Source organism: Triticum urartu, chromosome 3, assembly GCF_003073215.2.
Source record: "Triticum urartu cultivar G1812 chromosome 3, Tu2.1, whole genome shotgun sequence".
Classification (NCBI taxonomy): Eukaryota; Viridiplantae; Streptophyta; class Magnoliopsida; order Poales; family Poaceae; genus Triticum; species Triticum urartu.
In genome coordinates, this window is record NC_053024.1 from 542,827,487 (window position 1) to 542,851,238 (window position 23,752).

Below are 23,752 nucleotides of genomic sequence, written 5' to 3' on the forward strand. Positions count from 1 at the left end.
ATATTTGATTTAAGCCCTGTTCGGCAGTCATCCAGCTCCGTGGAGCGCACGGAGCGATCCTTCGACCACTCCGAGAAAAATAGCCCGTGGCCCGCTCCGCTCTGGCGCGGAGCTGCGGAGTGGAGAGCTGCCGAACGTGACGTTAGTTTGATTTTTTAGGGTTCGTGAGACCCCGGGGTTTACGTAGACTTTTTTTTTTCTGATTAATTTCTTTTCATATTCGAGAAAGAGTTTTTTTTTCTTTTTTTTTCGAGAGTTGAGTGAGGGGGTTATGTAGCCTCCGTTCCCACTTTCCATTGTGTGCGGTTTGCTTCAGAGAAGTGTTTGGGAGAGTGCGCATGACAGGCCGCCAGGCCGGAGAACCGCCGACCTCTTCGCGACATCGCTCGATCATGGCGTCGTCGGCGGAGCCGCCGCCGAAGAAGCGGAAGCTCGTAGAGGCCCAGACCCCGAGCCCCTCAGGCACTCCGCGGCCGCCCCCCCCCCCCCCCCCCCCCCCCCCCCCCCCTACCCCGCCGCCCCCCGAAACCCTAGCAGCGGCGGCGCCCTCCGCCCCACCACCTCCCCCTCAGTCGCCGCCGCCGACACCGGAGGAGCTCCACCGCAAGCGCAGCAACCGGGAGGAGCTGCGCAAACTCTTCGAGTGCTACCGCCGCATCCGCCTCTGCGTGGAGCGCAAGGACGCGCGTCTCATGCCCGAGCTCGAGCAGGTCTACCTCGCCCTCATCACCGCGTCCCGAGGTACCTAAGATCCTCCTCCAACCCTACAGGCCCCTTCGTGTTAGATGCTGTTTTCAGAAATTACACTTGTAACTAGCCGATTTAGTGAATCGTGAGGTGGGCATGCTTGAAACCACTTCATATTCGAAGCTAGATTTTGTATTGGATCAGTCCCAGCGGATGGTAGTATCGTGAGCCCTTCATTCCATGGGAAAATGATTTTCTAAACATCACTTGGTTAACCTGTCCTTATGTAGCTCAACACTCTAGTACGCTTTGGTAGATCAACAAGCGTTTTATGGTTAGCTGTGTTTGGTTTGAGCCCATGCCTACCCTACCAAACACTTGCATAGCGAAATGTCATGGTTTTCCTTGGCCGTGATTTGACAAATGCTGATAATTTTTTAAACTAGATTGGTAAGGTGCCATGGACATGCCAAAGCTTTGGCAATCATCCAAACAAGGACCACTTTGGCCATGACCAACATTAAATTGGTAGAATTCGTTCTGGACACGAACAAAACATACCCAAGGCTGAGAATGTGAGATCGGCACTGCATAGATAAAAAAAAGTAAGGAAAAAGAAATTGGCACTGCATCGATCTTATACAGGGTTCGCTGCCGGATACGCGCTTTAGATGCGCTGCTGACACCTGACACTATCAACATCAGTGTCTTGGTTCTCGGATGCATTGGTTGTTCGATATGCCTCCGTGAAGTCGTGAATCATAATTTATTTATGAAAATCTAGCAAATACGCAACTTAAATTTCTGCGTCATTCTTAACTAATGTTGGAAGCAAGAGTGGATCCATCTTTAATGGAAAGTTGGAGTAATCCCATTGAAGTTTCTATTTTAATTATTCTGTGTGTCATGGTGTTGCCAAGTCACCCCTGAGGCAGGGTACAGAGTTTTGCCCTCGACTTGCCAGGGTTAGGCAAGCCAATCCGAAGATCAAAAGGAGCAATATTTAGGGGGAAATGCTGCATTATCTTTTTTAGCTGATCAGGAAGGCATATAGCCCCCCCCCCCCCCCCCCCCCCCCCCCCCCCCCCCCCCCCCCCCCCCCCCCCCGCGGGTTCCATTAACCAGAATGAAACCAGCAGGACCTGTAATATCTTTGGGACTGGAGAACATAATAGTAATATTTCCTAGCCTAATTGCAGATGCCCAAATTTTCTTTTGGTAGCGTCATGTTTAAGTACTCTTTTGTAACCAGTTTTATCTATGGCACCCTGAGAGCTTGGACGGGCAGATATGCATCGTATTAACCTTGTTTCCAAGTTGCTCTACTTTTTTATTTAGGCCAAACCTTTGTCAAGCTCTCTCTCTGTATTCTCACATTATTAAAATTTATTTTAGAGTGCATATGTACTTGGTTACAAGACTGAAATCTTTATAGTGAAAGCGCTTATCTCCTACCATGTTCAGAAACTGTTTTCATTCTTTTCCTCGTCTATCCATACAGGTTGCACAAGTGTACAACGTATCTTAGCTAAGCTGATTCCTCAATATGCCTCGTATTGTCCTACTGCACTTGAGGCAGCAGCTAAAGTCTCCATCAAGATGTACAATTGGAACTTGGCCATTGTAACAAGAGGGGAGGATGCAGATGGCGTGGCATATCGGACTGCTAGGGCTTGTATTGTTGGCTTAGTTGACATATGCTCCACAGCATCTCTTGAAGCTCCCAAGTCATCTGTTATCACAGGAATCTGTTCCGCAGTCTATATGACTGTCCTCACTTTCTTCATTTCAACATTTGATGGGAAGGATATCCATCATATAGGCTCCAGAAGACTTTCAAAGCTTCAGGACCCCATGGAGTTATTAGACATTTTAAAGCAGGAGTCAGGGGATGACAGCCAACTGGCACATGATTGTTTGTTTGAACTGAGGGCACAATCCTTGCTATGCATATTTCTTTTATCCCCAGAGAATCTACTAGAAGCGTGTTTTGCGTTGATTGCTTCTGCAGAAACTGACCGTATAAGAGGACTGTACTTTTTAAATCAGCTGACCTGTAATGTGAGCAATGATATCTCAGATCTTGCTCTGGACAATAAGGCTGATGTGGCCTCGCACTGTACTGAGATGGAAATAGATCTGTCTGGCACCAAAGAGATTGTTGATTCAAAGCCTTCTTCTGATGCGTCTGGCGTTTCAGGAAGGTCTATGGTAGAATCAAATGAGTGTTACATCACAATGGTATGTACATTTTTGTCTGATGAAGCATTTTCACCTTCTTGGTACATTTGAATTTTGCACAATAGAAACAATAATGGGTTGTAGCGTACCATGGTAACTCCAGAGAACATTTTGAAACTGATTAATTTGGTTACCCATCTACTTCGGCTTTTACATTGGTTTGGTTATGGATAGTTGAATCAAGCACTGTTTTTTCATTTCCTGTTTATAATGATGGTCTGCAGACATTTAAGGTTAAGTCAGAAATTTACTAGCCAGATTTGCTATGGGAAAAGGATATACTATGCATGCCTTTTAGAGATTGATTATTTATGTTGACTTAAGCTAGTGTTACTATAAAATTATGACTCGGCAACTCGCAATTTCCTAATGGCCGTGTGAGTACCTATGTTACTTCCTGCCCTTTTTTTTATGGTTGGGTGTTGACATAGACCCTTGGTTAGTTCATGTTTCTGTGTGGATAGGGATGAACTGATTTTGCCCTTCCAACAGTCACTATTCTCTTGTGAACAAGTATTAATGGAACGGTTTCTTTTTTGTAATAAAAAAAAGAAAATATGAGGGGAGGAAAAAGTGCACGGGCACTTAGGAGTAGATAATGAGTTGGTGATCTCTTGGGTCTTCGTTGCAATCTTCCACTTAATTATGTGGTAAAATCCTGTCCTCTAGCTTTGCTTCACGTTGCAGTGACCTTTTTTTTTAATTCACGCAGGCAATATCTAGACATCCATCTTTGAGAGGTTGGATACTGCGGAGGTACAAAAAATTATGCGATTCCTGTGGATCTACTGTGCTTTCAGAGGTATCATCTTGTTTAAAAGTTTTGGGCTCTTTATCAGAACTCGATGAGGATAAAAGTTCCATGGACTGTGAACCATCAGTGCTGGAGAAGCCCGACAAAAGTGCAGGAGAAAAAACTGTCAATATTGATACCCATGTATTAAAGTCTGTGCAGACAGATGATGTGAAAACTGAGAAGCAAGCAGATGCGAAAACTGGTGGCCGCAAGAGTGCAAGACCTGATCTTTATGTTGCTTCTGTCTCGAGCGATGTAATTTCAGTCTCAAAGGAACTTTGGGTTGGTTCACTGGGAAATAGTGCTGCAGAGGCACTAGTTCGATCTAAATTCGAGGAGTTTGGCCCATTAACGAACTTTTTATTTTATCCTTCCAAAGAATTTGCCTTGATTGAATATGGAAACATAGTGCACGCTGTTCGGGCATGTGGATATATGCGGGGCTCCTCTATTTGGGGTGGTGATCTTCAAATAAGGTATTTAGATAGACTTATAGGTAGCAAGGGATTTGTTGGTGGTATAGCTGTTGGTGAAAGCTGCCATATTTATGTTGGTAAGGTCAAGAATCAGAAAGAAAAAGATGAGGTGTTCGATGAATTGAAGTCAGCAGGCCTGAAGAGGCCATGTGGCTGTATCGATATCTCCGGCGAAAATGCTTTCATTCTTGAATTTGAGACATCAGTTGATGCAGCTGTTGCAAAAGCCCATATTAGGCGCCAAGCTCATTCAGATGTTTGTTCCCAGGATAAGAATACATCTGTTCATCAACTTTTGGTACATAACATGGACAAGTCAATCCCTGAGATGGAATTTATCAATGCTTTCTCACGATTTGGTGAGGTCAGTAGGTGGCAGTTTAATCGGATTGATGGGAGCTGCTTGATAGATTATGAATCACACAGTGCTGCTGCCTGTGCAAAGTCGCAGATGCATGGTGCAAGGTTTGGCTTGAAGTTGATTAGTGTTGAATCTAGGACATGCAGCGTAGGAGCTGTTCACGACAAAACATTTTCACCTGTTATTCGAATGCCAGCCCAGAACCTTCCGGACAGCAGCAGTCACCATGAGATCAGGTTAACCTTTTCTCTAGTTCTTACATGGATGGTTTCTTGGTTGGACCTGTTGTTATTTGGTGTTCACATAGACTTTCTAAATAGATAAACTACCATACTACGAGACCATAACAGAAACATAATAGGTAAGATAATGTCCCGCACATGGGCGGTTATCGACAAGCTAAACCAAAGCATAGAAGTCACTGGTGGTTAATTTGATTAGAACATAGATCCCAAAACATGCTTTATGACCATGTCTCTTCTTTGGACGACTTCTCAGTCAGATTAATGTGATTGTGGGACCATCCATCCCATGATATTTATAAACATGTCAACTTTAGATATGCAACTGGGCATGTTTTGTCTGCCTATTTTTAGCATGCTATTTCTGGTCGTCTAACTAGAATTTTATGAAGATGCAACATTTGAATTTAAATATACCATGGAAGATACTTCTTGATTTTACCTCTTTTTTGTCAATGTGATTGTTACATGGGAAATTGGTGTGTTTTGTGGCACTACGGTTGGCATATGTTATTGTTAGCACTACACATATATTGTTGCTGCCTTATGTTTTTTCATATGCACTATTTATTTATTTGTCAGTCCTTAAGTACAGAGTACATCAGATTCACTCTGCTCCCGATCCAGTACAAAATTGAGCTTTTGATAAGTACCCTATGAGGAGAGTAGCGGGGTACTCTGAAGTGTTACCACCACTAGTACATGCTTGTGCCTCTTGGGGTATTGTATCATTGGATCTGGTTACATGTTCAAAATATGCTACATACATATAGGTTATAGCTGATATTGGCATACTGCAATCATGCAGTGCATATGGAAACAACAAACAAACAAACATGAGTAGTGGAAATTATAATTCACAACTCATGATTCTTAATACCAGCTTGCAATTGCGATCACGGAAGTTGCATCTAGGATTTACTTAAACACATACTTGAACACTCATTACCATGCCTTCCTCTTATGTTAAATAAATCAGAAATATATGGTGCCTCGAAAGCATCAGAACACGGTGCCCTCTTATTTAATTTATATAACATGCAGACATAATTTTCTTGCTTACCAATACCAATTTATGTATATTATTTATGATGTTTACACACCACAAGGGAAAGTTTGCCATGTTGCATGACAATTATACTTATTTCAGTGATGGGAACATATGCAGGAATCCAAGGGTTTCAGCTTATCATACAGGTTACACAGTACAAGGGGATCGGCCAATATATGGTCAGTATTGTTTAACGAAACAGAAACTTTGCAAGCTTGTGCATAATATAGTTCCAATGTAACAATCCGTTGCTTGGTGTGCAGGTCCACCACCTCCCAATACACAACAATTATGGCAGTACAAGGATCTAGAGTCAAACAGGGCTCCACAAGGAATGCCTCCCTGCCCACCTGTTTCCGCACATCGTTCTTCTGTAATGCCACCACCACCACCTCCTATCCAAACTTCTTTTGTTCGTCCTGTATATCCTGGTCCGGGCAGTCCATGGGAAAATACTACACCAAATCCACCCTTCGGCCGTGTTTCTCCTCGCATGATGCCCGGAAGTAGCTTCCGTATTCCATCTGCTCCTCCTCCTTTCATACCGTCTTGTGTCACCCCTCTTACACAGCTTCCTGGAAGCTCAGCACAGCATTCAGAGAAAATGCCACCACCTATACCAAATGTAGCTCCCTCACCATTTACACCTCTAGATATGCCACCTCCACCACTATCTCCACCACCATTACCTGTTTCCGAGCCACCTTCTGTTCCACCGCCCCCAAGTTCTCCTCCGGCACAACCTTCAACTGATCCTTGTAATTCACAGAAGCCATCCCCTCATCCTCAATGGCAGGGTTCTCTTACAAAAAGTGGCATACACTACTGCACAATCTATGCAAGTAGAATAGAGTTGGATGCCTGTAGATATGAAAGTACTGTTTCTGAACCAGCAGAGTAAGGCTCACATAAATTTACTCTTATTTGCGCATTGCTAATTTGTTACATTATATGTTAACCTTGTTTGCACATTTCAGATGGCCCTCAAGATTAGATGTTCTAAAGCGCACAGCTTTCCAGCACGCAAAGACAATCATCTCCAATGCTCCACCTAATAAAGTAAGATTCTGAGGTCATGTACTCAGAAATATATCTAACCTACTTGTACTTTAAATTTTTAAGATTCTTAAGTTGTCGCAGTGATAAAGGGTGTCATTTTCTTGTACATAACACATCATTTTTTCTGACTAATTGCCATGTTTTCACTAAATATGCTTTTAATCTGCAAACTTACATATAAACTGTGACACTGCGCCATAGAACATTCTTTGTTTGGGTCTGTTACCTGGAAGATACGAAAGCACTATTTGATGGGCGATGTTCCCAACAAATGACTTGTTCTTTATACCGTGAAGGCCCACCTTTTCTCATTTCTTCTATTCCTTGGTCAGTTTCTCCCTTTTGTTTCCCAACCTCCTCTTTTCTTCCTTGTTCTTCAGTTTTCTACTATTTTGTAAATCCAAGAGCTTGCGGACTGCCGGAGTTTGACTCCTTTGGTGGCGGTGCTATGTCCCTCAACGTCTGCCGATACTCTAGGTTTAGCGAGGATCTTGCGTTGCCGTCGGGCACCTCCTCAGCGCTGCTGGCTTCCACCTCCTCTGGCCCCACACTCCGCTGCTGTAGGTGCCTCACTTGTCTTCATCGCTGTCTTTCTTTTCTTGCTTTCGGCTCCGTATAAGGTGGGAATGTCTGTTTCTTAGTATTTTTGTATGCCAGTTTTGTTTTATTCATGGCAAAGTTCTATAATGTTAAAGCTCCAGTTGTTTGGGCTGAAAGTTGATTTTGTAGATTTTGAAAGCCTGAATTGTTTTGATTACAAAGTTGGCATGTAATGAACTGAAAGTTGGCTCATCCGAATGAAAGTTGGTTCTCATCTAATTGAGAATACGTGTTCATTCGTTTGATTCAATGTTGAAAGTTTTGAATCCAGACCTCTGGAAGTTGACGAATTGTGAAAAATATCTTGTATAACATTTAGGAAGTTGAGTTCGACAGTTCTTTAAATTTCTTGCTATCCTTGTCCTCGACAACAGCGCCACTTCTGGATACAAAGGTAGGAGGTGGCAGGCGTTTATTGCCCCAACAGATGTAGGCCCCGTGCATGTCGGTCTCTGTCAGAAACTGATCATTCCACCGATTGTCTGAAAAACATGGGTCCACTGTATCAAGGCAGGGGCAGCAGCATGGGAGGAGTCCATGTGAGAGAAGAATGAAAGTCATTGGGAAAGCGTAGCATTATGAAAGCGTCCAATTGCATTAGGAAAGAGCTAATAAGTCCAATCATACTAGGAGAGGTCAGAGACCCGAGCATCCATTATAATATATAAGGATGGAGTGTATCTGCTTTGCAATCAAGCAAGAGCAATCAATCTGATCTTCCCGTTATTCTCTAGTCTCAACCTATGTCTACCCAATCCCTTGCAGCCACGTCGCCTGGTATTCAGCACAGTAGTTATCCTGTTGTGGATCTAGGTTCACAACATTTGGTATCATAGCCGACCAGACCACCATGGTTTTTGCTGCCAAGACGATATCGTGAAGGATCCTTCATGTCTCTACCTTACCGCTGACAGTGTGCTTCATCAGGTCTTTGATCCTTATGGAGTAGTGGAGGCGATCAGAAATTTTCTAGCAAGGGCATGGATCGTGGTCTTCGTTGAATATATGGTTTAGACCATGATGCAGCATGAGCTTTCACGAATTTACAGGATTGCAATATCCTGGTACCGAGTCATTCCCTATATCATCTGGCATTAGACATTGCAGAGTCAATGGTGGTGACAAAACATGATGCAGCGGTGGCAGCGGCACGGTCGCAAGAAGCAGCAGCAGAGTCATCGCAAGAAGCAGCAGAGGTGCAACAGACACAGCCAAGAAAGGAGGACCAACAAGATGCAAAGCCAGTGCAGCCACACAGCGGAGGGACCCGTTTCAGTAGTGAAGGCGAAGCATCAAGTTGTGGTAGCAGCTGAAGCACGTGATTGCAAGCAATGGGGATGTGCAGGCGTCGTGTGGTGCAGGTCAGGAAGGAAGCTAGCAAGGAGGGCGAGTTGCTGAGGAAGGAAAGAAAGCAATGTTGACAAGAAGAATTGGAGCAAGATTCATGTGTGGCAGGCTGCAAGAATCAATCACACCCAGGTGCACATAGATTCTTAATCAATCCAGGAGATAGTCGAGGACTCGAGCAACTTTTAAGGAAGAAAACCAAAACCATTAAAGGAAGTATGGGTTTTATTCGGTGCATTTGACAGCTAAGACAGAATAGGAAAGAGCACGAGGTCAAATTGGGAAGATAATTTCATGCACCAAAACCATAGTTTCAAAATCCAGATGGTTAGTGAACCGGTCGAGCGACTGGTTCACTGGTTCGTCCGGTTCAATGGCGGCAAAAAACAGTCATATTTAATTAATATTTAAGCTTACATGAGAAAATAGGACCTCAGATCCCATGGATACACATAATAAATGGCGTAGCCCACCAATATATCACAAAACGAAGCCACCATGGTGTTCGATCCCCACATGAAACAACTCATTTTAATATTTTTTTTCGTATTTTCTTCTAAAACATTCTTTTAGTCCTATGAAACCAGACAGGTCGCTGGTTCCCATTATTTCCGGTCAGACAACCGGACTGGTCTGATTTTTTGAACAAAACAAGGGAACTTGGATTGAGCTTTGATTATGTTCCCTTGGAAGAGAGGCCTATAAATGGACAGGGTCCAAAACTTGAGAGATGCCCAATTCTGCGGGAGAGATTCAGGGCTCACACAATTGCAAATTTTTGTCTGAGTTTGCCATCTACTGTCCTTTAAGGAAAGGAGTCCAGCAAGTTATGCATATCAAGCATGCTTGCATATCCTGTTGAATTAGGCCATGAAAAGTTTGGCATGTTTACTTTCAGGTTTGTATCCAACTATCCATCCAGGAGACAAAATTGGAAAGGTTAAGTTGCTTGCATACAAGGAACAGGCCAAGCAGAAAAGGAATGAGAATATCCAGGAGCTAAAAGGAAAGGTTATGTGTTTATACTGTAAAACTATGAGGACCACAGAGCCGGTGCACCTTGATCTCTTCTGTGCTATGAGTCTTACATGTGCGCTAGACTGTCTGTTGTGGTGCAACAGGAGGCACTGCCGACAATGCAACTCCTACAAACTCTAGCGTGCATATATGTCTTTACTTGATGCACTGAAAGAGACCACCGGATCATCTACAATGCGCGTTGGGCTACAAGACTTTATGCTTGAATACAAGGATTTTTTTCCGAAATGGAGGCAAAAGATTTCCTTCATCTATTAAATAAGGAGGGAATAGAGTTTAGAGTTTTACAAATCACCCACATACACGGCATGACAATTACTCACGCAAAATTATAAGCCTTAGTCTTTTAGCTCCCGCGGTAATCCAAAGCTTTGCCTCCTCCAAGATGATGTTAAGAAGGATAGGCGGTGGCGCGCACTTGTGACGGGAACACCCTAGCATTTCTCTCATTCCAAATGGTCCAAGTAACAAGCATGGTGAGTGAGGTCATAGTGCTCCGGTTGGTGACATGGTTGCCGGTTCTCTTGTCCCCCATTTGTGGACGGAATCGGCAAGGTGCCAATCGGCGGTGTCCATGTGTGCAAGGCCAAGCTAGGCGATTATTGACCTCCAAAGCCTAAGCGTGTAGCGGCACTTAAAGAAGAGGTGTGCACCCGTTTGTTGCCCCTTCTGCAGAGAGGGCAAAGGCCACAATTTGCCCAACCCCGTCTCTCCAGGCGATCGGCAGTCCAAATCCTATCTTGAAGAGCCAACCATGCAAAAAAATTGACCTTGGGGGGAGCCCAAACTTTCCAAACCATGCGGTCCATGGGGGAAGAGTTAATCCAAGGAATTGGGCCTTATACACGGTGGCTGCCGTGTAGATCCCGTCATTCGAGTGCTTCCAAACAATATCATCCTCGAGGTGCTCATCAAGATGGAAACCATTTACAAGCATCCAAAGAGTGAAAATGTCCGAATGTGTTCACCGGAGACGACGGTGTTGTAGTTGATTTTGAAGATCCATGCATTCCCCTTGAGAGCCTCCCTAACCTTCTAGTTCTTTCTCCTCAAGGCCTAAAAATTTAGTGGTGCAATATCCTTGGGCTTGTGCCCAAGAAGCCAAGGGAAGTCCCAAAACGGTGTTTTGGCGTCGTCCCCCATGGTGATGGTAGCCGAGGCATAGAAGAAGTTGAGATCATCCTCCGTGCAAGGGTTGCCAAATCCTACCCATAATTTGCGGGGTTCCTTCCACTCATACCCAAGCCATCTTAGCCGTAAAGCACGTGCAAACTTGTCGGTATTAAGCACCCTAGGACACCATACTCCTTTGGTGTACAAACCGTTTCCCAACTGACCTTGCATTTGGCGCCCGTCGTCTTGTCTGTACCGGACCAAAGAAAAGCTCTTTCAATCTTGTTTTGGCGTCGTCCCCCACGGTGATGGTAGCCGAGGCATAGAAGAAATTGAGATCATCCTCCGTGCAAGGGTTGCCAAATCCTACCCATAATTTGCGCGGTTCCTTCCACTCATACAAAGCCATCTTAGCCGCAAAGCACGTGCAAACTTGTCGGTATTAAGCACCCCTAGGCCACCATACACCTTCGGTCTAAAAACCGTTTCCCAATTGACCTTGCATTTGGCGCCCGTCATCTTGTCCATACCGGACCAAAGAAAAGCTCTTTCAATCTTGTTTAGGTTATCAAGTGTGCTTGGTGGCACGATGAGAGGCGTGATGGAGTACACCGGTTGGGAGGAGATAACTGACTTGACGAGGGCCGTGCGACCAATAGTTGTGATGTTTGCAAGGATTTTGATATCTTTGGATCAATGCAATGTTATAGTTGTCAGTACGTTCCATATCTTGCAAGTTTAGTTCATAGCTGATTCAGTCAATGATGCGTGATTGCCATTCACCAGTGACACTTGAAGCCACAAATAGCATATTTTGATGTCTCACTCAGTTCACAGTGGTGGTGATTAAAGTGGGGAATCATGATAAATGGATATGCTATTGCTACTAAAAACAAGGTGATTAGGCTTTGAGCAGAAGGTTGACAGCTGATCGTAGGCAATAGTGCTAGTCAAGTTGTAGAGAGTGTGCTGGTTATGTTTTGATGTCTAAAGGTGATATGGCTGGCGACATATTTTTTACGCCATATCTTAATTGCTTAAGTGCTGTGGCTGCAGTCAACATGTATTTTGTAAACAATACTTTATGGCTGTATCGCCTTCAACCCATACCCATACTGGCATTTAACTCTTGTATGGTTTCTCTGACTAAATATAGATGTTTTAAGGATGCTAAGGAGCTCAAATAGTGTGTTGCAGAGAGAAAAGATGATCACCTTTTACTCTTCAATTTGCATAAAAGAATATTAACTTCTATTTTTCATTTTGCAGAAAGAAGTCTGTCGGTTGTTGCCTTGTTCGAATGGTGATCAGAAAGGGGTATGATCAAAATCAACTGCTATGTGATCCAATCCCTTTACTTTTCAAACCATTTTACTTATCGTATATATGCGTCTACGTCAATCATGTACTGAACATAATAACCTATTAAAAAATATAATTACCTAAACAGACAGCAGATGGAATTATTGTCACTTTCTGTAATTGATTTATTATGAAAACTAAATACTTGTGAATTCCCCCAAGTATAAAAGAGATAGGAATACCTAGAATTTTTAGTGTGGTCTCCCAGGGTGAGATGAACTGACATGATAGTTACTTGAGGCGGAAATTGAATTTAGACTAGAGAGATTGGTTTGATGAAATGTATCCTGTCTACTTTTGCTGCTGTATTTACTCTCGCAAATGACCTGGAAGTATTCATGTACCACCTGGAATTTACCCTCTTGTTCGAGGCAGTTTTGGATAACACAGCTGTTTAAAAGTATATGTATTAACACGACAGGCTCAAGACTTATTTGATTGCACTAAATGGGGGTAGCTATCAGTCTGTTATGCTGGATTTTGCATATTGCTTTAGTGACTGTATGATCCATACTGGCACTTTTATCCAGGGGGAACTTTGGTGGAAATGTGTATATGACTTGATCGATACCTGTCATTTTAGGAGCTGTGGTTGAGCAGCCAGAGAGTTATCATCTTGCCAGAAGCCAAAATTGTGTCATTTAGCTGTAGATATCATCAGACAGGGATGATAATTCCATACTGTTCAGGTACCAGTCAGGCAATAGGTGTAGTTTCTTTCCTGACACACATTTTGGGGTTTGATATTTACGACTACATGACTTCTAATCTTGAGTCATAGATGTTATGATCTTGTGCAAGTTTTACTGTTTATAAACACCAAAGAGAACTTTAAGCAACTCTGGTCTGCCTCTGTTTTGCCCTCAGACGTGTAGATTTAGGTTTTACCTTTTCTCTGGAGTTGAGTTAATTTCAAATAATGAACGTTGAAGAGATATAGACCTGCTGGCCTGCATAAGCTGCAGTATGCAGAATAACAGCAGCATATTGTCGTATTAATTGCAGCTCATCACCTAAGAATTCTGAGATGTCATCTAAGGGCTTGAGTGGCTTTACAAGTTGAAAACTTATGAATTTGCAGATCATGTGTGTGCTTTAGTGGATTTACAAGTTCAAAACTTGTGAATTCAACTTTCAGAATGTAATAGTCAGAGATTGCTTCTTTTGAAACTTCATGATAAAGTAGTTGTCTAAGCATAATTACCTTTTGCATCTCGCAGTTCCGGGATTTCATCTCCTATCTGAAGCTGAACAAGTACGCCGGGGTCATAAAGATTGCTCCTGTGAAGCCCATGGGGTCGAGGCTGCTATTTATTCTTCCTCCCACATCCGAGGTGTTTGGACTGCTAGGCCTTCCGCCTCAACCGACTGAGTGTCTAATCGCTGTGGTTCTGCCAAAGGAAACAACCACTGAAGTGTCTTGATATAGTTTGTCGTGTATGTAAATCGTAAACCTTGATTGTAGAACGTGTATGTAATAATCCTTGTCGCTGCTGGCTTTGCGCACAGTAAACAGTTCTCGCGTCTATTAGTATGGCACTGTGATTCCTTTTGTTTTTTCTACATTAGAATGTTAGCCCTTTTGAAAATAAGCATTCTTCCCATGCGTTGTAGCACTCCAGTCCTACAATCTATGTTTAGCAACTGAATTGCTAAATCTGAACTGCACGATGACAGGATCTACTGTAGATTCTAGAGTTCTCTTTATGACCCAGGAAGCTCCTGGTATTCAAATTTTATGTTCAGTAGTAACTTCATGCTGAGATATCTCGTCCTCCTGAAACCATTAAAAAACTGCAGCTCAATGTTTACTGTTTATATGCGTCTGATGCCGTTGTTTTTGACATGTGTGTTTTCAGGTCTGTGTACCATTTTCGATTGCTGGCAAGTGTGAAACTTTCTGTTGCACATAGGTTTTATGTCTCCTTCATTTCTGGTGTCCCTTTCGAAGTGTATCTTGGATCCACATAGCAAAGATGGTATTCCCTCCAATCATATTGGAGTACTGGACACATCTTTGAAAAGGCAAGTAATGTATCAACAGGCAGAAAAGTTCACTAAAAGAAGAAAAAGGACACTACACATTACACAAAATAACATCCTGAAAGCCCCAAAAGGAAAAAGATACTTTGTTTTGTGTCTGCACAGCCAGATTCATGGAACCAACGGATTGATCACTTGCCCGGCGAAAACCACGACGCCGCTGAGCTCCTCCTTGATCAAGAACACGAACGGGTGGTCGGCCACGAAGTCCACAACCTGAACCGGCGTCCTCACCGCCGCGGCGCCAAAGGACGCAACAACGGCACTCGCCGCGGCCGCCTCCGTCCCTTCCTCGTTCACCTCGACGAAGGACCGGTTGAAGACAGCCGACACGACGAGCGGCGCCGCCGAATCCAGCATCTCGGAGAAGTCGGCGGCGAGGGGTGCGAACGGCAGGCGCAGGCCGAGGTCCTGCAGCAGCTCGGTCGCGTCCGTCTTGCACGAGATGGTGAACCTGGGCACCTTGAAGGCGCCGACCGGGACCTGGGCCGTCAGCGTCGTGGAGCTCTCCAGCAGCGCCGGGTCGGACCCCAGCCTGTGCAGCAGGCTCTGCAGTCCGTCGCGCTCGTCGGGGAGGTAGATGTACATGGAGAAGTACCGCCGCTCGCGGCCGCGCGCGTACGGCAGCCTCAGCACCTTGTAGCCGGAGCGGCAGGCGACGTGCTGCTGGCGGTCGCTGCTCGACATGAAGGGCGCGCGGACGCTGCCGCCGGCGGGGAGGTGGAAGGTGTCGTCGAGGGTGAGCCGGGGGTCGAACTTGCGAGACCAGGCGCCCTTGAAGTAGAGCGCGTTCCCGAGCACGGCCAGCGTCGCGCCGTTGATGGAGCCCTGGGGCAGGAGGCCCTTGATCCGGCCCGCCGTCGCGCTCTCGAACCACCGGTTGATCTGGGTTCTCGCCTCCTCTGGCTGCATCGAGACACGGACGCGAATCGTGAGCCGATCGTTGCGAGATTCCGGGGCGAATTTCGTGGAAAAATGTTGCAGAGGGAGGGTACAGGCAGCCTCACCATGTCCTTGAAGGACGCCGGGAGCGCCTGGGCGCGGTAGTGCTGGGAGACGAGGGCGGCGTAGGCGACCTTGAGGCGCATGGCGGCGTCGACCCACACGCCGTTGGCGAAGCGCACGCTGGGCCCGCCGTCGTCGCCGGGGCTGTCGGAGAGGAGGCGCAGCGCGACGTGGGACGCGAGCGCGGCGTGCGCGGGGCCGCCGGCGGGGCCGAGGAAGGCGACGACCTGGTCGAGCGTGGCGCCCCGGGCGCCCGCGCCGAGCAGCGCCAGCGCGGCGTGGATGGAGAGAGGGGAGACTGCGAGGTTGGCGCCCGATGCGGCCGCCGTGCCACCAGCGCAGGCGAGGTGGCGGAGCACGCGCATGGCGAAGGCGGCCTCGTCCCTGGCGGCCTCCGCGAGCTCCATGGCGGGCCCTGGCTCTGGTCGGCGGGTGGGGTGGGGGTTTTGGTTGCGACGGCGAGGGGTTTGGTTTTGGGCTCTGTAGTTCAAGTTCCGTGCAGCAAAGCAAATGGTGCGTGCGCTGGACGCGAGGTGTTGTGCCGCGTCGCGTTGGTGGGACGCTTCGGATTTCTCTTCTGCCAAATGACTGAATGAGCCTTCCACTGGTTCCACGTCGATGGGTTGCTTATGATTTAGGCTGATAAACTATCCAATCTTTTCTCAGAAATTTGAACCTTCTATTTAAACCTTCCTGTAATGTTAACCAGAGTCTTAAATTTACTGGGATCGTTTTCTTTTATAAGAAACTGAACTGGAGAAGGAAGGTAATACAACACTAAGTTGTGACACCTCTGAATCCGGGGGCCAACATAATTCAGAGATTAATCAGGAGAATAATGACTAATTCGATAGAGTGGGTGAGATTAACTTGCCCAATACCACCAACAATCTCTGTTTTACCCATGTCAACAAAAGAAAAAACACTCCGTTTCACCGTTAGGGACAGGTAATGAGTACAGTACAATAATGTCAAATGCAGATTATACAGGTTTTCTGGGAAACCAAACACACTGCAAGCCTTTTACACTAGTTAACCTATTACAGCTACAGCACCAAATCTTAGCATCGTTGGGTTACAACTAGGTGATGTCTCCCACAGCTCCCAGCACCACACGAAGAATCAGCAGCCGACATCAGCAAAATGCACCGTGTTTGCCTTGGCTCAAGGAGAAGCCAGTTTACGGAGACGGTTTGAACGCCTCAGCGGAGTCGGTGTAGCATCCACCTTCTCTTCTTCTGCTCTTGCAGTCTCCTGTTAAACAGAATAACACATCGAGTTAATAGCAAGCTTGAAGCACTGTGGGGAATAAAAGCTTGAAAGCAAACTTAATGCCTGGGGCATAATGGTAATGATAAGATAAATCTGAAGCACTGTGCGTAGATGTATTTAACTTAATTTATTTTCAAATGTGCAATGTAAGGTGTTCTGGATCAGACTATAAGTAAGACTAGCAATGATGATTTCACATATATCATAATAGTGGCCACTAATGTGAATGTTCTAAGGTAGTAACTACTTTTGTGTACCTGTCTAATTTGCAGGGCCAAAATACCTGTTTGGTGTAAGTTCAGATAATTCTAGAACTCACTTCCTAAGGAACTAAAATGCAATGCCAACAGATGTCCTCAAAAGGCAGGATAATCTCATATGACGCACTCACACTTCGCACACAAAAATACAACGCCAAAAGATGTCTGGAAAAGAAACAAGAATTTACCTTCTTTCTTGCTGCTTGAAGACCAGGGGTTTGCATTTTGTCAGAATCCTTTTGCGTCTTGACTACACGCTTCCTCGAAGACATGGATTCCTGAACCGTGACGTCTCCACCATGCTGAATTGAGTCTTTGGCAGACCTCCGTCTTGAGCTATCTGCATCGACAAATGAGAACTCTCCGAGCAACTGAACCACTGGTGGCTTTGATCTGTCAGTATCTTTCTGATCCACAGTACTGCCATCTGAAGCCCTTTCAACGCCACCACCATCCTCTTGCTGAACTTTCTGATCATGATCCCTATGACCACTTGATGGAACATTGAGGCACACAGATTGGTCTGACTCTGACAACAAGGAATGCATAGGAGGCTCCAAGCAGGCAGATGACTCTTGTTTGGGCACAATCCGTTGCACAGGTTGCTCTGAATGGAACGCCGGCAGTGGCACAGTATTATGTGGAGCTAGTACTGGCACTCGCCTGGGTGGAACTGAAGGCATACGTTGTGACACGGGCACCTTGACCTTGCGAGACCTTTGGGAATACTTGATCATAAGAGTCACAAGGCCTGCAACAGATAAGCATGCCAGCATCTTCAGCAAATGTGGTTCCACTGCAGACCACAGGATTTTCACCATATCAACAAGTTTCTTGGCACCTTCAGCTGTGTTCTCATACCCCAACGAGTCGAATTCTTCTTGATCCAACCTCTCAGTTTCCAAACCCTTATCATCACTCACCACCTTCACGCTTTCTGATTCCAGAATTTCATCCATGGTGACCAACTGTGGCATGGATTGTTTTGATTCATCTCCCCCTGTCTCTTGAGGAACTAATCCTAGCTTGTTCTCATCCATATCATCGCTGTGGGTGGAACCAAAGGGAACTTCAGTGACATCTCCACCCGAGCATACAACTTCACTGCTTTCTTCAGCATTCTCGAGTGGCCTCATGCTCGCTTCCGATTTCAGCTCGCCTATCCCAGAATCTTCATTCAGAACATCCAAAATCTCGCTGCTCTCATCCCCGATTTGGCATGTAAATTCTCCGAAGGCAACATTAGGGCAGGCATCTGCCATTCCCACCATTGCAACTGCCATGAAATTGCTAGGTGAAGCTCCTGGGCCGTGCAAAGGGATGCCATCGTCACTGCCCCCGACCACAGATTGGCCTATATCTGCCTCATGTTCATACTGAATTGGCCCCGGTAGAGGAACTACCTCGTGAACACCGACATCAGACATGCTCCCATTCAATCCGACGAAACTGACGGGTTCTTCTGAAGTAGTAGCAGGGAAGGGAGCGGAACTCATACAGTAGATGTAGCACAAGAGGCAGGCCGAGGACACGAGCAGCAGCAGCAGTCGCCGCGCCCAGCGGCCTCCCCGTCCTTGCGCAGGCACCACCTCCTCGTCGTCGTCGCACTCGGAGTCGCCCCCTCTCGCCGCCGACGAGCCGGAAGACAGCACCTCGGAGAGCTCGGTGCCCGAGGTGGCGCTGGAGCTGTCGCCGCCCTCCACCTCGCGCCCCAGGCGGAGGATGATCTCGCGGCTCCGCTTGGGGTCGTAGCGCAGGAAGTCGGGCCGCGGCGTGGTGTAGTTCGTCTTGGGGTCGTACGTCCCCGCCCCCCCTCCGGTGGGAGGCGGCGTGGCGAGCGCGGCGGCCTTGGCGGCCGACGCGGCGCCCTCCTGCCCGCGGCCGGCGCCGTTCCGCTCCCCCAGAACCTTCTTCCTCTGCGGGGACGCGGGCCCCGCCGCGGCGGGGCGCCTCGGGGCCGCGTTCTCGTCGCCCTCCATGGCCCTGGGGCTTCGTCGCGGGGAACCTGGCCGCGTGAACAAACAAGAACGGACGGATCTGTTAAGGAAGCAGCAGACAAAGATTGGGGGAAACCAAGGAGAGGATCGCTATTTACCTTGGGGGAGAGCTCGCTTGGGCAAATCCATGTCGGCGGCGGCGGTGGCGGCGGTGGCGACTGATCGGGAAAGGGAGGGGAATGGATTTGGGGGAGGCGGAGGAAAGAAGGAAGGGGATATTTATTTCGAAATTCGAACCGACTGCATCTGCCGAACCGACCGTTGGGGCAAGGCAACTCTACGCTACGCGGGTACGCGCTCTTCACACGTGCACGCCAGCGCGGCGGGCACGTGTTTCCTTGGCTGGATCCTGCGTACATTTTTTTAAAGAAATTGTTCATTCAAATCACGAATCAGTACAGAGTAGGTGATCCTTACAAGTATACTGAAACACAAAAACAAAAAAACATAAACACCTAAAATACCTTAAAACAATCATAACACAAAAAGATCTTCGAAGCCCTGTGTCATCATTCTTGAATCTTGAAGGAGGCGGAGGAAGGAAGGAAGGGGATATTTATTTCAAAATTCGAACCGACTGCATCGACCGAACCGACCGTTGGGGTGGGGCGGGGCGGGGCGGGGCGGGGCAAGGCTACGCTACGCGGGTACGCACTCTCCACACGTGCACGCCAGCGCGGCAGGCACGTGTTTCCTTGGCTGGTTCCTGCGTTTTTTCTGAGACGTGGATCCTGCATTTTTTTACCGAGAGACGTGGATCCTGCGAAGTGTCTAGTGGCACCAGCTCTCACCTCACTGTAAATAAGGCTTTGATCAAACTTTGATTTTGCTCATCTATATGAAAAAAGAGTTTGATTGCTCGGTGACAAAGTCGTGTCGCACAGCTCTACGTCGCTTGTATCCTATCACCATGACTTTGTATTTTAGTAGTACTTAGAGCAACTTGAACACGCCAACCATACTTCTCGACGCATCCATTTAAATCGAAACGGGCATAAATCACAGTCCAACGCACCAACATAAATAGAAACGCATCCATTTTTTGTTCACGCGTGATTCACTTCAAGTCCAATTTTGGGCCGTGTTTGTGTCGGCGCAATCATCGAGCGGACTCGCGCGACGCTCGGCCTTGTCCTTTCCCTGGCCTGCTAGTCGGTGGCATATTGGCCATTCCCTTCTCCCTTTCATTGATAGCCACATAGCCTGGCCGCTACCGCCCAGTTTCGGCACCCAGGCTACCACCCGCACCCACATAACTCTCTCCAGCAGCACGCCACACTCGACGGCCGTTCTTGCCGGCGTTTGTGGACTGTTTTCGCCGCTGACGTGGCACCCCAACGTATTCATCATCTTCGTCTTCATCTTCATGGAACTCTGTTTTTCAACCAAACTATTGCCATTAGTCCATCACATGTTTCAACATACCTCCCTCAAAGGAGGACATGTTAGCTACATGAGGCTTCAAAGGAAGGCTATATGACTTATTTGCTTAAAAGCTAATTTTGTTTGAAATATCATAGTAGTTGGATAAAAAGAGTTCTAGACAAAAATATTATTTTATCTCAACATAACTTTCTTCAAGGTGAGGGTCTCCGACCAACTCATGTTCTTCATATGTTCCAAGAATAGGACCAAGAGGGAATAAAGCAGACATGTCATGTATGTCAAGAAATATTTATGTGTCGTCCATGACTGCGGATATGGCTATTCAAATAGTTTTACACTCTGCAAAGGTTGTACGCTTTACCCACACAACACAATCTCAACTTATTACCACCAGTGGTCGATGGTATAGAACCCAACATTCGGAGTATCGACAGGGATATTATGACGAGTTCTTTCATTATAACACACTTACTGCGACATGCCCACTAGGTGTCAACATGAAAGTAACCGCAGTTCACAGTCCACTCCCCTTTGTGCTGAGGATACTCCCATAGGGCAGCTATCCCATCTGCGGTATGGTGATGACGACAATAAGGAAGAGCTAACTAATCAATCAAGGTAGTGCCCGTATAGCATGTGGTTGTATCATTATCACAATCTTCAAATTCAAACTTATTAGCACTCATTCAAATAAGCACCTATAGAATAATGAGCATGACTAAGTATTTCTAATCTACCAGAATACTATATATATATATAGTGTTACTATTCATCACCCAGGGTGCAGAATAAGTTATTCTTCACCCGAGGTAATCTTACGATTATTTCATAATTAAATTATGTTTGGAATTCAAATAGTTACATTCCTATTGATTCACTACGTAAAATTTGACATAAGAAAATAAAAATATAGGTCATAAGATAAGAAAATTTGTAGTTTATGTGTATTTTAGACTATGTTTTTACGTTTGTAATTTTACATAATATAAAATATATTTTACGATAATTATATATTTTCTTACGGTCTCTTTTTGCGTCGAAAATAAGACAATACTTACGGAACGTAAAATTACGGTGCATTGATTGTATAATAGAGAGGGTGAAGAATAACTATTCCTCACCCTGGGTGATGAATAGTAATACTATATATATATATATATATATATCGCGCTATTCGTCACCCTGGGTGCAGAATAAGTTATTCTTCACCCGAGGTAATCTTACGATCATTTCATAATTAAATTACGTTTCGAATTCAAATAGTTACATTCCTATTGATTCACTATGTAAAATTTGACATAAGAAAATAAAAATATATGTCATAAGACAAGAAAATTTGTAATTTATGTGTATTTTAGACTATGTTTTTTACGTTTGTAATTTTACATAACATAAAATATTTTTTACGGCGATTATATATTTTCTTACGGTCCTTTTTGCGTCGGAAATAAAAAAAAAACTTACGGAACGTAAAATTACGATGTATTGATGGTAAAATACAAGGGGGGTGAAGAATAACTATTCCTCACCCAGGATGACAAATAGCGCGACCCTATATATTTTCTAGTTGATGACAAATAGGCAACCAGAAAATTAAGGTAATGTGTCAATCGACACGCTAGCTACAATATTAAATAGCTAAAAGATCTAGTTGATGTGAAAAGTCTCAAGCATCAAGGGACATGGTGGCATCAAGTCCGTGTAGGAGATATGCCCTAGAGGCAATAATAACAACTATAATTATTCTCCAAGCTCATGATTAAAGTTTATATTTCATGCTATAACTGCTTTGGTCCTTGAGTCTGTATATCCATAAAGTCTCAGAGGGAAACCCATTTGCATGTGTGGAATAATAAACGGTAAAATGTATTCCTAGTCGTGCTTCTAGGACTAGCTCAAGTGTTGCACGATGGTCACGTTTCTTGATCATGAGCATGACTATGCCAGCAACTTTGAGGACACAATGTTAGAAGAACACTTGTGTTGAATCGACCCAAATTGATGTCATGCTATGAGATACATTCGTCACAAGTTAATGGTTTTATAACATAGAGAAAGTTAGCGTTTGCATAATTCCTTAGAACATGAGAGTATCGAGTTCCTTCATACTTGCTTCATGAACTTTGGGGTTAGTTAAGCATCATTCGTAACAGGTTGGCTATTCCGGCGGCTTTTGGGTTCATGGAAAAGTATGACAAGGTACTTGATATCTCAAGATTGTGATTTCCTCCCCCGATGATGGCGAGATATTCTTCGGGTCCTCTTGGTGTTACAGTATCCATTATCTTCTGGCTAGACACAACTTCATTTGATCACGGGGGATGCTGGAATGCGGGAACAAGAAAAGAGAACAAAACCGGCAATGAGGAAACTGACATAGTGAACAAGTTGTTGATTCACGGGAATGCATTAAATCTCACCTCGGGTATTTGTAACATATCACGAAGCAATAGGAACAACATTCAGTAACCGCAGGTTCACTTGAATATTCATTCATGTGGGTATAGGGGTCAATATGGATGTCCATGGTTCCGCTATTGATCATTCATCGGAAAGAGTTCCGGTCATGTCTACACCGAACATACAGGGTCACACTGTTGGGGAACACAGTAATTTCAAAAAAAATCCTACGCACATGCAAGATCCATCTAGGTGATGCATAGCAACGAGAGGGGAAGAGTGTTGTCCACGTACCCTCGTAGACCGTAAACGGAAGCATTATGACAACGCGGTTGATGTAGTCGTACGTCTTCACGATCCGGCCGATCCTAGGTACGGCACCTCCGTGATCCGCACACGTTCAGCTCGGTGACGTCCCACGAACTCTAGATCCAGCTGAGTGTCGGGGGAGAGCTTCGTCAGCATGACGGCGTAATGACGATGATGATGAATTTACCAGCGCAGGGCTTCGCCTAAGCACTACAACGATATGACCGAGGTGGAAATCTGTGGAGGGGGGCACCGCACACGGCTAAGAGATCAACCTGTATGTCTATGGGGTGCCCCCTTCCCCCGTATATAAAGGAGTGGAGGAGGGGAGGGTCGGCCCTCTCTATGGCGCACCCAAGGGGGAGTCCTACTCCCACCGGGAGTAGGATTCCCCCTTTCCCTAGTAGGAGTAGGAGAGAAGGAAGGGGGAGAGAGAAGGAAGGAAGGGGGGCCCGGCCCCCCACCCAATTCGGATTGGGCTAGGAGGGCGCGCCCTCCACCTTTCCCTTCCTCTCCTCTTTTCCACTAAGGCCCAATAAGGCCCATATACTCCCTCGGGGGTTCTCGTAACCTCCCGATACTCTGGTAAATGCCCGAACTCACCCGAAACCATTCCGATGTCCAAACATAGGCTTCCAATATATCGATCTTTATGTCTCGACCATTCCAAGACTCCTCGTCATGTCCGTGATCATATCCGGGACTCC

General features: G+C 45.7%; 3 protein-coding genes across 5 annotated transcripts; 1 reads left to right on the forward strand and 2 right to left on the reverse strand.

Annotated features, from left to right (window-relative positions):
• The first annotated feature begins 288 nt into the window (after nt 1-288).
• On the forward strand, nt 289-13,936 carry LOC125544875. 3 transcript variants are annotated; one of them, XM_048708654.1, is made up of 8 exons: nt 290-741; nt 2,189-2,928; nt 3,641-4,797; nt 5,954-6,033; nt 6,118-6,751; nt 6,832-6,913; nt 12,281-12,328; nt 13,594-13,936. In XM_048708654.1, exons 1-8 carry the CDS (start codon nt 339-341, stop codon nt 13,795-13,797), a joined length of 3,348 nt encoding a protein of 1,115 aa, XP_048564611.1. In that variant the 5' UTR covers nt 290-338; the 3' UTR covers nt 13,798-13,936. The 3 variants fall into 3 exon arrangements, with proteins under 3 accessions (XP_048564613.1, XP_048564611.1, XP_048564612.1); XM_048708655.1 differs by having other exon boundaries at nt 5,972-6,033; XM_048708656.1 differs by lacking the exons at nt 12,281-12,328; nt 13,594-13,936 and adding an exon at nt 7,294-7,473 and having other exon boundaries at nt 289-741.
• Nucleotides 13,937-14,069: 133 nt separating this feature from the next.
• On the reverse strand, nt 14,070-16,150 carry LOC125544877 (serpin-Z1-like). Its single transcript, XM_048708658.1, has 2 exons — nt 15,424-16,150; nt 14,070-15,322 (listed from the first exon to the last, which is right to left on the reverse strand). The coding sequence occupies exons 1-2, from the start codon at nt 15,826-15,828 to the stop codon at nt 14,528-14,530; spliced, it is 1,200 nt and encodes a 399-aa protein (XP_048564615.1). The 5' UTR covers nt 15,829-16,150; the 3' UTR covers nt 14,070-14,527.
• Nucleotides 16,151-16,317: 167 nt separating this feature from the next.
• Nucleotides 16,318-19,209, reverse strand: LOC125544876. Its single transcript, XM_048708657.1, has 3 exons — nt 19,049-19,209; nt 17,142-18,958; nt 16,318-16,675 (listed from the first exon to the last, which is right to left on the reverse strand). Exons 1-3 carry the CDS (start codon nt 19,077-19,079, stop codon nt 16,586-16,588), a joined length of 1,938 nt encoding a protein of 645 aa, XP_048564614.1. The 5' UTR covers nt 19,080-19,209; the 3' UTR covers nt 16,318-16,585.
• Nucleotides 19,210-23,752: the final 4,543 nt, after the last annotated feature.